Raw genomic sequence first — 16,711 nt, 5'->3', positions numbered from 1 at the left:
GGCTCACAAACTAAAGTTCATGATGAATTTTGGGCAGTTTGTGGTTCAGAGGCTGAAGTTCATGGCTGGTCAACTGGCATGAACTTTCCATAAACTTTCAAGCAGTTCATGGCCATTCATGAATGGCTATATATCCACTGAACATAGCACCTTAATTTATTGTAGTTTTAACTTTTATGTAACCGTTTTTAAATGTATGTATCAACTGTATTTTAAAATTGTTTTATGTAAATCATGGGATACCATGTCTTGTTAGCCACCCTGAGCCTGCTTCGGCGGGGAGGGCGGGATACAATAAAAGATTATTATTATTATTATTATTATTATTATTATTATTATTATTATTATTATTATTATTATTATTATTATATTTCCAGACTATTCTACTCAATCTAAATGTTTACCAAACTTCAAAGAAATACCGGGGGAGAACTTGGAGGACATATAGAGGAGCATTTGGGGGAGGTCCTTTACCATTTTGATGCCTCAAGCTTGCACAGGAGCTGTTCTATACACTCCTGAACCTCCTGAACCTGCGACTGTCATTTCCCCAGAAAACACTTTCCTGGGAGCACCTACTTTTTTTTGAGGGCGGGGGCATAACTCAGACCCCATAAATCCAATTCTCACTAAACTTGAAGGGCAGGTAGAAGAGAGTCAGCCAGAGTCTGGTGTCTGTAGCATGCCAGGGGGCTGTTATATCACATCACGAACCCCACAAACTGAATCAGTTCATTTTGTGGCTAAAAGTTCATGACAGTTCATGGTACAAAAACAGGGCATACCATGAACCAAACCAAGCTACATTTTCCCAATTTGTATCCATCCCTAATAAAAACAACTGCACTTTATAAATGTCTTTTAAGCCTTTAAGAGTAAATAAGACTCTTCAAAGGTAGGAAATAGCAGTAGGGCTGCCAAGTTCCTGGGCCAGGCAGGGGTTTCCCCACACGGGAGGTTCCCAGCCCACTGGCCCACATTGGGCCAGTGGGGGGGATCCTCCCCCGCCATCGCCGGCATGATGACATCACTGCGCCAGTGACATCATGCGCCAGCCTCTAGGAGCTTCTGGGAAAACTCTATGGTTTTTCCAGATGCTCTAGCAATTTGGGAGGGAAAACTCTATGGTAACAGAGTTTTCCCTCCCAAATTGCTAGAGCATCCAGGAAAAACCAGAGTTTTCCCAGAAGCTCCTAGAGCGGCCAGTGTGCGACATCACCAGTGTGATGACGTCACTTGCAAGAGCACACATGAATACAGTCCCCCATCGGAGGCTCCGGGGGACTTGGTAACCCTAAATGTCAGTCAATACCAAGTGAATACTCTGTGTTTATTTGGTACATTTTTGGCCATGAACGGGCACAATTACATTCTCCATTGTTGAGCAAGATAAATTTCAGACCCTGACTGTGTAGTTTGCCATTAGAAATTGTGGTGTCTGCTGAGACTGCAATGATGCAACACACTTGTTAAACATACCATGTGGAACATCTAACCACAAGTAGCTGCAAATACTGGGGAAGCACTTTTTGGTACTAAAATAAAACTTTCATTCAAGGGGACCATTAGTTTAAAGCTTGTCCAGATGGATTTCTACAACATTAAAATGTACTCATCAGAGAATTTCAATTGTATTTGGCCATACATATTATGGGATGAGAAGCATGGATTGCTGGATTTTTTCCTATCTTGTTTTGTGTGATTGTTTCAATGGCTTTGGGAGAATCTGTGGATTCAGCTGAATGAGCCTAGAAAGGTGTGTCAACTAAAATATTAACTTGGCCAACTGTGTTAAGATAAGCAGCTGCTGAAATGCTATAAGAACCAGATTGCACCACAATTAAATAGCGTTCTTTGTTATTTTACTTATCTATTTAGTATTTATTTTAACCTATAAGTTTCCTGCAAGTTCCTGGAATAATAAGCATTGTAAGGGGCAGTTATTGTTTATTACAATTAGTTTATTACAATTTAGACTCCTTGGGACTCCTTATGTAGATAAGCTAACACTGAACTTCTGCTTAATCTGAATGATTCATTGATTTTGGTAGGAGAATGAAGGGTTTTATCTAGCAGAATGAAGTTGTTTTACCATCAGGTTTCTATTTTTTTTATATTTTATATAAATTAACAAGAATGATGAATGAGCCTGGAGCAGGAAATGTGTGACTTGGAAAACTGAGAACAGGGAATTGTGATGAGGAAATTATTTACTCCTTATGTCACTATAGCTGTGATCAGACATGCAGCTTGATCCAGTGTGGCCCTGCTTCTAATTGATGCAGGTTGTTGTTGTTTTTGTGACAGGGGTTTTTGATCAGACATCCTCCCTTAACCCACTTCAATGCGCTTTCACCCCATGGTTGATTGATCAGACACAGCAGCCACAAGGTGGGGTAGTGGGCATTTTTTATCATTTATCTTTGGACCGTGTGCATAAGTGCTTATGGAAAGCAGTATTTCAAATTTCTGGCAGAATGGCAGCATTTGGTGACCAATGGGTTTGCTGAAGGAGGCTGCTAGGATATGTAGTTCAGTGTGGGAGAAGTGTTTTTGAAACTCTGGTTTTGATAACATCAACATTTCAAATGTTTCAAAGCTGAGAGGAGAGAATAGGCTTTTGAGACATTCTTGTGTGAGTGACGGGGGGTGGTGGAGAAAGAGGGGGTGCGAATATGCATTGTCAACTGCCTCATACACCCAGCCAGGGAAGGGATGGGTGAAGTGACAGCTCCAGAAGGGAGGGACTCCCTCTGGTTCAGCAGGGGAAGAGAGGGGTGAATGGAATGGATGGGGGAGGGGCAACAAAATTGTTGAGTATCGGACTCTGCACCCGCGCCGCGCAAGCCGGGACGTCCTCGGGTTACCTGGCGCAGCGCGGGAAAAGTCACCGCCAATCAAGACCAAGCGCGGGAAGTTTAACTGGCCAGGATTGGGCTGGCCAGCAGGGGGGTTGATCCGGGGTGCATGTATATATTAGCGGACCCGGCCGCGTGTTCCCCAGTTCTGTAATGTATCAGCGATTAAAGACCAATGCCTTTACCACGTCTCGTCTCCCAGTACATTACACTGGCGACGAGGATGGGATCTAGATAGGTCCGGCCGGAGACGAGGAAGGCGAGAGACCGCAGGATCGGGCAGCCCGCCGCCACCATGGCGAACTCGAGCGTAACGACGGGCCATCTTGCGGAATTCAACCCGGAGCACCCCGAGAGATGGGAGACCTACACCGAAAGGGTCGAGTGCTACCTGCGGGCGAACCTGATCGACGATGACGAGAGAAAGAGAGACGTCCTGCTGAGCGTCTGTGGCGAAGAGACCTTCGAGATCGCACGAGGTCTCTCCGCTCCAGCTAAGCTGACGGAGAGGACCTACCGGGAAGTCGTGAGGCTCCTCACGGGCCACTTTTCACCCCAACCGTCCATCGTCGCCCGCCGATTCCTCTTCCACAAGAGGGACCAAAAGTCGGGGGAGACAGCGGCGGTCTACCTGGCGGCCCTTCGGCAGATCGCCGGAAATTGCAACTTTGACAAAAGGGACGAAGCCCTGCGGGACCGTTTCGTCTGGGGCCTCCGCGACGAGCGATTGCAGCAGAAGCTCTTCGCGAAGGAGGAGCTAACGCTACAACAAGCCTTCAACGAGGCAACGGCCTTCGAGAGGGCCACCAAGGCGTTCGGCCAGCCACGAGGTGAAGCAGTCCACCAAGGGGAAACGGAGCCAGAAGACCGAACAGAGGAAGAAGCGTTTCAACTCCGGCGGCCCCAAAGAACGGACACAAGGGCCCCCACTAGACAGCGAGCGACGGAGAGGGCCACCGCCACCACCGGTCCCAGGTGCGCCAGCTGCGGCGACCCCCACGAGCGCCGGGACTGCCCGTACCGCAACCTGGACTGCCGCAGCTGCGGAAAGACGGGCCACATCGCTCAGGCTTGCCGGGCCAAGAACAGCCGCCGACAACCATCAGCGCATCACGACTCCCTGGACACCCACACGACGGCATCCACCACTCTGCAGGTATTGAACTTGCCCCTATCGGCCCCAGACAAGGTCAAAATGTCGGTCCTAATCGAGGGCGCCCCCTGCACCATGGAAGTGGACTCGGGTTCCTCCATCTCCATCATTTCGGAGGAAACCCTCAAGAAACTATGCCCCCACCGCCGCCTTCAAACGAGGCCAGCGGACTTCGTACTGAGGGACTTTCAGAAGAACCCAGTACACATCGTGGGGTGGGCCCGGGTGCATGTGGAAAGAAGGGGTTTCAGAGGGCCCCTGGACATCCTAGTGGTCAAGCGCCAACTGACCACACTTCTAGGGTTGGCTTGGTTCAATCCCCTGGGGATCCAGCTGGTGGGGGTGGACCACTTGCAGGCAAGCAATTTCGACGGGGTCTGCCGAGAGTTCCCCGAGGTCTTTGATGGGTCTTTGGGGAGCTATAAGGGTCCGCCCATCACCCTACCGATTGACCCAATGGTCAGGCCCATAAGGCTTAAAGCGAGGCGCGTCCCGTTCGCCCTTAAGCCGAAAATAGAGGCAGAACTGGACCGCCTAACGGCCCAGGGCGTCCTAGAACCGGTAACATACGCGGAATGGGAAACCCCCATAGTAACGCCCGTCAAACCCAATGGGGAGGTGAGGATCTGCGCTGACTACAAGTGCACGATCAATAAGGCGCTACAAGACAACCCCTACCCAGTCCCGGTGGTCAGCCACGTCCTAGCGGCGCTAGCCGGGGCGAAGGTTTTTGGGAAGCTGGACTTAGCACAAGCATACCAGCAACTGCCGGTCGACGCTAAGACAGCGGAGGCGCAGACGATCGTGACCCACAGGGGCGCGTTCAGGGTTAAACGGCTGCAGTTCGGGGTCAGTGTGGCTCCGGGGATATTCCAGAGCATAATGGACTCTCTCCTTAAAGGGATCCCCGGAGTTCAACCCTTCTTTGACGACGTTTTAATCGCCGCCCCCAATGAAGGAGAGTTCTGCTGCCGCCTGCGCGAGGTCCTCAGGCGGTTCCAAGCGGCGGGGCTGAGAGTCAAAAAGGAGAAATGTTTGTTAGGGGTCCCGCGAGTGGAGTTCCTGGGGTTCGCCGTGGACGCGGCGGGGATACACCCGACGGCGGACAAGACCAGGGCCATAGTCCAGGCTCCTGCGCCCAAATGCAAGGCTGAACTACAGAGTTTTTTAGGATTGTTGAACTTTTATCATACGTTCCTACCGCACAAAGCCGCCGTAGCGGAACCGTTGCACCGTTTGCTGGATAAACAGGCCCCGTGGGTCTGGGGCCAACGCCAAGCCGCGGCGTTCCAAGCAGTGAAGGACCTCTTGGTCTCTAACGCGGTACTTCACCACTACGACGAAAACCTACCCCTGATCCTAGCTTGCGACGCCTCCCCCTACGGAGTAGGAGCGGTTTTGGGGCACCAACTCCCGGACGGGAGGGAAGTGCCAGTCGCGTACTATTCACGGACTCTATCTCCAGCGGAGCGGAACTACGCTCAAATTGACAAGGAGGCCTTGGCGATCGTGGCGGGGGTGCACAAGTTCAACGACTACCTCTACGGTAGGCGTTTCACCATCGCCACGGACCACAAGCCGCTCCTGGGCCTCCTAGCTCCAGACCGTCAGACCCCCCAAATCCTATCCCAGAGGGTCCTGAGGTGGAACCAGTTCCTGAACTCCTACACGTATGAACTGGTCCACCGCCCGGGTAAAGCCATGGGACACGCCGATGCCCTCAGCCGCCTGCCGCTCCCCATGACAGAACCGGATCCCGCCCCTGCACATGGGGTAATGCTCATTGAATCGCTCCCCGAGCGCCCCCTGCACGCGGCGGAGGTGGCTCGGGCAACAGGGAGGGACCGCATCCTGGCACGGGTCAGGGACTGGGTGGGGAGGGGGTGGCCATCAGGCAAAGTCGAAGACGCGTTCAGGCCATTCGCGTCCAGGAAGGACGAGCTATCAACCCACAAGGGGTGTGTGCTTTGGGGCAGTCGGGTGGTGGTTCCCCCCCCCTTGCGCAAGCAGGTGCTGGAAGACCTCCACGAGACCCACCCGGGCATCGTGAGGATGAAAGCCCTGGCCCGTAGTTATGTGTGGTGGCCGGGCATGGATGAGGAGATAGAGGGGTGGGTGAGGAGGTGCCAACCCTGCCAAGAATCCCGGCCCGATCCCCCATCAGCCCCGGTCCACAGATGGGAGTCTAACAGGCGACCATGGTCCCGCCTCCACTTAGATTTTGCAGGCCCGTATCAGGGCCAAATCTTTTTTATACTTGTGGATGCCTACACAAAATGGCTGGAGGTGATTCCAGTAGCCTCAACCTCCACAGCAGCAGCCGTCCGGGCACTCAGGAGGGTCCTATGCACGCACGGGATCCCAGACACCCTGGTGACGGATAACGGTACTGCATTCACCTCCCGGGAATTCCGGGAGTTCACGGAGAGGTACCTCATACGACACATAAGATCCGCACCCTTCCATCCGGCCACCAACGGCCAGGCAGAGCGGATGGTGCGGACCACCAAGGAAGCACTGGGGAGAATAGTACAAGGGGATTGGGACCACCGCCTCTCAGCCTTCCTGTTCCACAACAGGATCACCCCAAACCCTATAACGGGATCCAGCCCCGCAGAACTGCTTATGGGGAGGAAACTGACAACACGCCTAGACAGGCTGCACCCCGACCGGGCCCCCGAGGTCCGCGGGTCCCCAGAGGTCCGGGAGGCGGTGCGGGGGGTTCTTTCCGGGTGACCCGGTATACGCGAAGAACTTCGCAAGCGGTCCCGAGTGGGTCGCGGGGAGAGTCCTTAGGGTGACAGGTTCCAGGTCATACGAGGTGACCACCGAGGGGGGCCAGGTACTAAGGCGGCACATAGATCAGCTGCGCCGCCGCACCCTACCCGAAGAAACAGAGGAGGTAGGGAATAGGGATCCGCGGGCAACCGAAGGTCCGGAAGGGCGCTCGCCAATACAGGAACTACCCACTTATGACGCCCCCAGAGACACCGAACCAGAGCCGGAGCCTGAAACAGACCCCAACATCCCGCAGCCAGAAGCAGCATCGCCCACAACGGAACCAGCCTCCGCACCAAGAGCGACCCCGAGGAGATCGACACGGGAACGGAGAGCACCGGCGTACCTCCGGGACTATGTGGTTTAAACTAAGGGGGGAGGAGTGTTGAGTATCGGACTCTGCACCCGCGCCGCGCAAGCCGGGACGTCCTCGGGTTACCTGGCGCAGCGCGGGAAAAGTCACCGCCAATCAAGACCAAGCGCGGGAAGTTTAACTGGCCAGGATTGGGCTGGCCAGCAGGGGGGTTGATCCGGGGTGCATGTATATATTAGCGGACCCGGCCGCGTGTTCCCCAGTTCTGTAATGTATCAGCGATTAAAGACCAATGCCTTTACCACGTCTCGTCTCCCAGTACATTACAAAAATGTACAAGTATAGTTTTGCAGCACATGCTTATGCACACATCAGTAACTTGGGGATGGGGGGGCAAAACAGGAAGTGAGCAATCTGACTTTCCAAAAGGCCTCACCCCACAAGAAAGCGATTAGACATCTGCAGAAGTGCTGTGAAACCAGTAGGATCCATAAAGACTGGACATTCTGCAATATCAGGAAAGTCAGGGGTGAGAATGACAGGCTGAGATGGCTGCAGGATAGGAACCAGATGTTGCTGTCTGACAGAGCACTTCAAATCAATTTGGTAGGAGCAACAACAATGGATCAAAGTGCTTGTCTGATTGCACCCTATGTGACTTGTTTTATTTATCCTTGCAAGGGATAGGTTTAATTAACTGCAATATTGTATAAGTTTTGTTATTGCAGTTTTAATCAATGTGTTAACAATAGATTGGATTGATTGAGACTTTTTAAAGTTTTATATCTCACTACAAATTGGTACCATATTTTGATTTACAATTAAATATGGGGGGGGGGGGAGAGAATGCCTTTTTACAGACTCTCAAACAATTAGTAACCTTCAACTTACTTGTTGTACAACATGTATAAATTAGGGAAGAGCCCATTGATTTTTACGTCAGATCCAGGCCAAAAGAAGGTCCCAGCTTTCAAACCTTGGTTCATGGCTGTATGCCAAATCTGCAAGAAAAGGACAGACTTTAAATATTTGAATTAAACACATATTCTGAAATATTCTGGATATGCTTAGAATATTTGTGAGTCTTTAAAAACATGCTTAAAATATCTTTTTCAATTTATAATTTTTATTGAGCTTTCCAATACAACACAACAGTCATTATTAGGCTAAACATTGCAATGTAAATCTTTTGGATGCTATAAACTTTTTTACATGCATGTTGAAAAACAAACAAAAAATAAAAAAACAGTAGAGGTTGATTATTGTTATTTTCATATAAACAGTATAGTAAATTAGCTTAACTTAAATTCTGTATTCTAGAAGATATCTAAATAAGTAAAGAACTATATACATCTTAAAAGTAAATCAGTGATTGATACATAATATTGCTTGGTATTATCTCCTGTTGCATTAAAAAAGTAATTACTGAGAACCAAGGAATCATAATCTTCTTCTCATAAATTGATAAAGATGTAGAGTAGGAACACCCAAAAGCAATTTTACTGTAAATAAAATGTTCCCAGATTTTATTGTATCAACTTTTATTGTACCAACTATGTGTGTTTCTTTCCATCTTTTGGCTATCAAAGTTTGTGCAATTGAAAACAATAAAACAACCATTTCCTTTTTGTGTCTATCTATATTCTTTGTATTCCAGTGATTCAGTAATACAGTCTCTGGAATATTAGGAATCTTTATTGAAAGCATAATATCTGTTTTTTCAATGATGTTTTGCCAAAATGTCTGTATTTGTGGACAAGATCACCAACAGGGCAAGTAATCCGCAGTAATCTTTTAAGAGGTCGTAGCTTGCTGAGAATTACACCCCGTAGCTGGCAAACAGCTGTACTAGCACTCTGCGAGAGATGACAAAGAGTCCATATCAAGAGGCTTAAGTAGTAGCTCAAATAATAGCTGCTAAGTGTTAAAATTAGTAGGAGCTTCATTGCTGGTGCTCCTCTCACCATGCCACCATCTTGCGCCTCTCCATGGTATACCCTGGAGCTGCAGAGGATGAAGCAGCAGCTTAGACAGCTGGAACGAGTATGGTGGAGATCTTATGACGAGGAATCTAGAGGTTCTTATAGAACGCTTATGAAGGTCTATGAGAAGGCAGTGAAGTCTGCTGAGAGTTCTATGCAGCCTCCATTGCATCTGCAAAATCGTGCCCAGCTCAGTTGTTTAGAACAATTCGATCATTGACTACAGTGCCAATAGGCAACCAAAAGGTAAGGGAATTGGACATCGGCTGTGAGGCTTTTGCGACTTTTGCAATCTTATTTTGCAGATAAAATCTCGACTCTCCGCCATAATCTTCCAGTCACAATTGATACAGTGCAGGAACTGGAAGCCTGTTGTCCGTCTATAGGTCCTGCGTTGGACCACTTCAGCTGTCTCTCTCAGGAGGATGTGGACAGGATCTTGGCTGCAGTGAAGCCTGCCACTTGCCCTCTGGACCCATGTCCATCTTGATTTATCAAAGCAGGTGGATATGACATTCAGGATCCCCTGGCTGAGACTGTCAACCTATCCTTGTCATCAGGGGTATTTCCAGCCAAGCTTAAGGAGGCAGTGGTTCGGCTGCTTTTGAAGAAGCCATCTTTGGACCCGATGGTCCTTGCCAATTATCGACTAGTTTTGAACTTACAGTTTCTGAGCAAGATAATTGAGAAAGCTGTGGCTGAGCAGTTCCAAGCTTTCCTGGAGGATGCATCCATCCTTGACTCATTCCAATCTGGCTTCCGTCCTGGTCATGGGACGGAGACTGCTCTGGTTGCCCTCACAGATGACCTTAGAAGGCATCTGGATCAAGGAGGATCAGCACTGCTATTGCTTTTAGATCTTTCAGCAGCATTTGATACAGTCGATTATGGTCTAATGACCCACCGCCTTGCCGACATTGGAGTTCAGAGGATAGCCTTACAGTGGTTTTCCTCCTTCCTCCATGGTCGGGGACAAAGGGTGATGATTGGCAAGCAGACCTCCCTGCATTATCCACTAGAATGTGGTGTACCGCAGGGAGCTATTCTCTCGCCAATGATGGTTAACATCTACATGCACCCCCTTGCCCAGATTGCCAGAGGTTTTGGGCTGGATTGTCACCAATATGCAGATGACACCCAGCTCTATCTGATGATGGACGGCCAGTCAGACTCTGCCTCGGACCATCTGACCAGGGCACTGGAAGCAGTGGCCGGTTGGCTACAGCTGAGCTGGCTGAAGCTTAATCCAACTAAGATGGAGGTCCTGTACCTGAGTCACAGGCGGCCAAGATTGGGCATCCGGCTCCCCACTCTGGATGGCGCACCTCTTGTGCCAGCTCAGAAGGTGAGGAGTCTGGGTGTGGTACTGGATCCCACCCTTTCTATGGAGGCCCAGGTCACAGCTGCTGCATGATCTGCTTTTCACCATCTTCGGCAGGTCAAACAACTAGCACCCTATCTGGCTCCTCAGGACTTAGCTATAGTGATCCATGCAACAGTCACTTCCAGGTTGGACTACTGTAATTCACTCTACACAGGCTTGCCCTTGAGACTGATCCAGAAACTCCAGCTGGTGCAGAATGCAGCAGCACGATTGCTAACTGAATTGTCTGTACGGGCAAGCAGTCAGCTGATGCTGCGCAGTCTGCTCTGGCTACCAATTGAGTACCCAGATCTGCTTCAAGGTTTTAGTATTGATGTTTAAAGCTTTGCACAGCCTGGGACCGGCCTACCTGCGGGACCGTCTCTCTCTATATGAGCCCCGAAGACCATTATGATCAGCCGACCAACATTTTCTGGCCATCCCTGGCCCAAAGGACATCCGGCTTGCCTCAACTAGGGACAGGGCTTTTTTGGCCCTGACCCCAACCTGGTGGAATCAGTTCCCTATAGAGATTCGGGCCCTTTTGGATTTGTTACCATTCCAGAGGGCCTGCAAAATGGAGCTGTTCTGCCAGGTCTATGGTTGAGGCAAGCAGACATCCTCATTCTCCTATTATACCATCTAACTGGCCTCCTGGCAATGACTGCCATTTCAAATAGGGTCAATACTGTTGACATCTTAGGGTAACTTAAGGCTGCCCATGATAATTACGCCCCATGTGCTCAAACCATCCATGCCATCTTAAATAATTAATTTTAATTTATCAGCTTAATTGTTTTAACTATTCTGATGTTTTATTGTTGATTTTACTGTTTTAGCATGTTGGAATCCACCCTGAACCCTTATGGGAAAGGGCGGACTATAAATGTACAAAATAAATAAATAAATAATCTGCTTCTCTTCCACATTTTTTATAACAATATCTTGAATATGAGGGGTGTGCTTAAAACATTTGTGGGCCTTTAAAGATACTACTGCTGAAATTCAGTTATTTCTACTTAAACTGTTCCCACTTTGATACAGATGTGCAACATCCATGATTTGTATAGGTACAGACTGGGAAGGTAAAATGATACAATCAAGTCCAGATGAATAGCCCTTGCAACACTACAAGCCAGTGCCTCGAGTGCCATAGGACCAATTGTGCCACTGGCCAGGCCTAAGTTGAGGGGCCCCTGTGGCATTGGCAGAGCTACTGGACTTGGCTTCTAGGTGCCACTGGCCTCCCATGTCAGTGGCCCACCAAGAAAAAGGGGCTAGTCTGCCCCTTTCATTTATTGTTACGTGTCTCTGTTGTTCATGTGCCTCTCAGTGGCTAAATGTACCTTGCTGTAGTCAGAAACAGACTGATGGTAGCAACCAAATTTGGTTTTTTTTCTTCTAGAAAGGGAACTCATAAAACAATTTTTTTTGCTAATAACAGTACATATAGGGGGATTCAGATTCCCTTGCCCACACTGACCTCTAAACTTCTCCCCTGTCTTACTTAGCCATGCACTTTTGGAGGAGGCTCCATCTGAGCCATGGTGGAGAGAAAGTAGGACTACCAAGCACCTGGCCAGGGCAGGGGAGATCATATTGCCCACAGCCACTTTGTCCAGATTGTTTCAATTCTCTTCTTGTCCTAAAGGAAGAAGCTCTCTCTATGTCTTCTGACCAGGGAGCTACATGCCATGCAGTACTAAGCTTTTACCTATGGACAAAGGGGGGAAGGATGCACTCAGTGTTTACCAAGCCAAATAAAAACTTGGAAAATACCTTTTTGGATCTGTACTCAGCTACCAAAATAGCCCCACCTGAATAAATGCAATATTAATGAGCTTTTATTTGAGTGTGGCTAGGAGGCATTTAAGGAGCCCCATGGTGCAGAGTGGTAAACTGCAGTACTGCAGTTTAAGCTCTGCTCACCTCCTGAGTTCAATCCCAGCAGAAGCTGGGTTCAGGTAGCTGGCTCAAGGTTGACTCAGCCTTCCATCCTTCCAAGGTTGATAAAATGAGAACCCACTTTTCTGAGGGTAAAGTGTAGCTGACTGGAGAAGACAATGGCAAACCAACCCAAAAAACATTGTGATGTGACATCACCCCTTGAGTTGGAAACGACTGGGTGCTTGCACAGGGGACTACCCTTACCTTTACCTTTAGAAGGCATTTAAAGAGACCCTCGTGTCTTTAAATACCTTCTGAGTTCACTCAGGGAGTCATGCTGCCACTGGTGGTACAATTCTGCAAATGAACTGAGCAACCATTTAAAGTTTAAATCCCTTCTGCGTTCACTTGGGGAGTCACACTGCCACCACACAGCTCCCAGAATGAACTCAGAAGAGATTTAACTGTTCAATGCTTGTTCAGTTCATTTGCTGAGTTGTGCTGTTACTGCAACGCTGTCTTTTAACAAGCTATATATAGTACTAAAGACATTAAAGGACTCATACAGGCTATTCGCTGCACCAGGCTACGTAAACATTTAAAGTTTAAATCCCTTCTCCATTACACCCTATGGCTATGTTCCAATATTGGGATTTCGGAATATCAAGAAATACTGATTTTTTAATGCACACTCCTACTAGGGACTCCATCTTGTCCATGCGGCAGACAAGTCCCAACCTCTAAGCCGAGTTAGTGTGAGCTAGCTCACAGTTTTTTAGCCTCTGGCTCACACACTTTTTTCTTAGCTCAGGAGAAAGGGCCCCAGAGTAGACTAATTTATGCAGTAGCTCACAACTTTAATGCTAGTAGCTTATGAAGTAGAATTTGTGCTCACAAGATCCCACAGCTTAGAGGGAGTATTGGTCCCAACCATGAGACTAAGGAAATTATGAACTTTACACTACTTCAATTTCAAATAGCTAGCCTGTACTAATTAAACATTGTTTAGGTTAGAGTATAGAGGAAAAGACTGCATGTTTTTACCTTTTCTTTGTTCTCTCACTCAGCACCAGTGCTTGAACAGAACATGTGTATTATTTCTATTAATTTATAAATTTCTTATAAGCCTGGTCTCTGGAAAAACACCATGCCGGTTTGGTCTTCCTGTCTGAAATGTGGAAACTTGGAGTGTGAGTGAGGAAGCTCACCATCCCTGGAGCACAATAGCTCAAAATTTGTAATAGATAATCCATCCATCACCTACTGTATATGCTTGCTTGTAGGAGAATAGCAGGAGGTGCAGCAATTAGGCATAATCTTTAAACAGCAATGCAGGAACAGAGCACTAGACATAAAACTGTTTAGACTAGAGATGCTCTTTGAGTTGGTGCCAGCAGGGGTTACATTTGTTTCTTTGGGGCAGGGAGTGAAGGTAAGAAATAGTGGAACTAAGTGGAGATTCAGGATGGCCACAGAGTTTTTCCAAGCTCCTAGGTGCCAACCAGAAGAAGCAAGAAAGGCTTACAAGCCTGTCCTTTAACAAGATACAAATAGTACCACAGATATTAAAGAACTCATACAGGCTGTCCACTCCACCAGGCAGGATTTGACTTGGACTCTCCAGAAAGTGAGAAGTTCTGATTTAAATTAACATCATACATATTGTTGTCAATGATGCCATGGGATTCTGGGTACAGTCCCTGAGGGGAAAAACAACAACAAAATCAGTTATTCTGCATTTAAAGTAAACACATGCTTTGCTATAAATAAACTAGATGTCTAATATTCAGTGGTACAATAGATTGCATTATACAGATATTAGTGATGCAGAACAGTTGTGAAGATTTCCCAAAAGCTTTCCCTCCATTCATTTCCAGTTTCCTTTTATTTCATCCTTATCTTCAATTCACTGGGGTATGATTGTTATCCTAACATGTAAATAGCTTAATTCTCCACTGTAATTTTGACAAAAGAGGTGTGATCTTAAACCCTTTCAAGCAAGAGTCTGTCCTATTGTGTTCAATAGGACTTACTCCTGGAACATGTGCTTAGGATCATAAAATTTAAGTTCAGGCAGGCACAGTAGCTTATGTGATAGTGGAAAGTAGTTTAAATGAGGCATTATTCATGGTGTACACACATATTGTGTGTGTCCTGCTGTTACCTCTGTTTTGCAGTTTTTTTAAGTAATCAAAGCACTACAAAACCTATAGTATGAAGGTAAGTGTCATAAATAGTAATTCCTCTTTCTGAGACCATTTCTGAGACTCCAGTCCCAGCAAAGTTACAGAAAATAATAGGGTAGAGTCTCTTTCTCTTAATGCAATGCAAATATGTAAAGATCACTAACATTCAGTAAAAATTTAGTAGCTGCATTTGGAAAGGCAACCTACCTTATCTGAACACTTTTTAAGGCTTCTACACATTGATATGTTGTTGTGTTGTTAGTAATAATAACAATAATACTTTTTATTTATATCGTGCCCTCCCCACAAAGCAGGCTCAGGGCGGCTCACAACACGTAAATACAATGTACAGTAAAACCATATACAATAATTACAATTTCAATTATAAAATCATCCTTAAAATCATTAAAACTTGCATTAAGATTAACATTATGGTGCTATAGTTAAGATCTTCCATAAAATTCAGTGACTAAAATGTAAAACATATCCAGCAGGACTTTCTTGGCTCGGTATTAAGTGAAGGCTATTTTAAAGAGATGGGTCTTGCAGGCCCTGCGGAATTGGTCTAAACATCGCAGGGCCCGTACCTCCTCCGGGAGTTGGTTCCACAGTAGGGGAGCTGCTATGGAGAAGTCCAGCTATATCAACCCACCCTCTGCAAAACTGTTTGCAGGTTGCAATGATGTCCTGATCTGTGAAATTTATACTGCAGAGAAGCTTTTATAAAGATACCGATACCGCTTCCCACCTGCACTCAAGAACACTCTATACACCCTGGGGCCTGCATATCTTTGGGACCTCCTCTCCCCATATGAGCCCCCCCCCCCCGACTTTGAGATCATCTACACAACATCTTCTTGTGATCCCTAGTCCTAAGGATACCCGGCTGGCCTCAACGAGGGCCAGGGCCTTTTAAATCCGGGGCCCTACCTGGTGGAATGAGCTCCCATTGGAGATCTGGGCCCTGCAGGATTTACCTAAGTTTCACAGGGCTTGTAAGATGGAGCTCTTCCATCAGGCTTTTAATCTATTGGGTGTTCTCTGAAACCTTCCCCCAGCACTTTACTATCCATGTGCTTGAGTTGGGTCAAGGGTCTGCGTTACAACCTTAAGTAGTGTCAATGACATGAAGCTGTGCTAAGTGGTGTTAACCAGCGGAAGTTGTACCAACCGCTGAACTATGGCCTTTGGCTGGACTATTGCTGAAGTTATGATTCTCTGTTTTATGTATTATGTTTATGAGATATTTTAAATTTGTTGTGTTTAATTGGATATGATTTATTTATTGTTATTGCAATGTTTTAATATTGTAAGCCACCCTGAGCCAGCCTTGCAGGATAGGGCAGGGTATAAATCACAAATTAAATTAAATTAAAAATTAATTTGTTTCAGCAAATGGTACTGATATGCACAAGCAGATGGAACTTTTATATTAGGGCGGGGGGGGGAGCCCCACACATATATATACACAAAAGGATCTGCAAGCTCATTTGAACACATGGAGATTGAGGCATTCCTGGGAAGTCTGCAGATCAGGCCTAAATGTAGGGAGATATAAAGCACATCACATTTCAAATAACACCAACAGTAGTAATAATTAATATAGTGATAAGAGGAGGAAGCTACTTACAGTAACTATTGTATAGTGGTTGGTGAAGGTTTTGGTTGGATAAACAGCTCTCATGTATTTTGAATGTGTCCCACATTGTTCTGCAACAGAAAATGTTTGGCAATTATACAAGTACAACCAGATAAAGAATGAAACATGCATATCACTTTTTAAAAGATTATTTGTGAATACTGTCCACAGATCCATTCTTTTATTAAGAAACTGACTAGCTAGCATGCAGATATGCTGGGCTCAAAAGCAGGCAGACTGAGATGAAGGTGAGGGGCACAGAAAATGCTCCTCATTGGTGGGGAAAAAAGCAGACAGGATAATCTGGTAATGTCTGAAATGATCATCAGTCTCTGCCTCAAACTTGCTCCACCCTCAAAGCCTGTGAGGACTGACTGAGAGTGATCTACGCTGCCTTTCAACAGCAGCCATGGAGGGAGTGCTGAGGCTGAAGTTCCTTCCCAGCTATCAGGTCAGATTAAAGAAAGCCAGCCTTGAGCCAGAAGAGGATATCTGGAGCCCAACTCTTCTACATAGTATTTTTCAGACTATGAGGCATTGTGTCTATCCCAG

At 47.0% G+C, this 16,711-nt stretch overlaps 1 protein-coding gene across 1 annotated transcript in view; it reads right to left on the bottom strand.

Moving 5' to 3' along the window:
• The window catches only part of ENPP3 (ectonucleotide pyrophosphatase/phosphodiesterase 3), an 83,386-nt gene that overhangs the window by 45,656 nt on the left and 21,019 nt on the right, over positions 1–16,711 (bottom strand). The window contains exons 7-9 of the mRNA XM_060239457.1: positions 16,151–16,230; positions 13,915–14,034; positions 7,994–8,103 (exon numbers count right to left, since the gene is read on the bottom strand). Of these exons, the coding sequence (XP_060095440.1) occupies positions 7,994–8,103; positions 13,915–14,034; positions 16,151–16,230 (310 nt within the window). The remainder of the gene's footprint in view (positions 1–7,993; positions 8,104–13,914; positions 14,035–16,150; positions 16,231–16,711) is intronic.

Source organism: Heteronotia binoei, chromosome 1 (genome assembly GCF_032191835.1).
Source record: "Heteronotia binoei isolate CCM8104 ecotype False Entrance Well chromosome 1, APGP_CSIRO_Hbin_v1, whole genome shotgun sequence".
NCBI classification, from domain to species: Eukaryota; Metazoa; Chordata; class Lepidosauria; order Squamata; family Gekkonidae; genus Heteronotia; species Heteronotia binoei.
The sequence above is the reverse complement of the archived record's forward strand: the minus strand, read 5'-3'. Positions and strand labels throughout refer to the sequence as shown.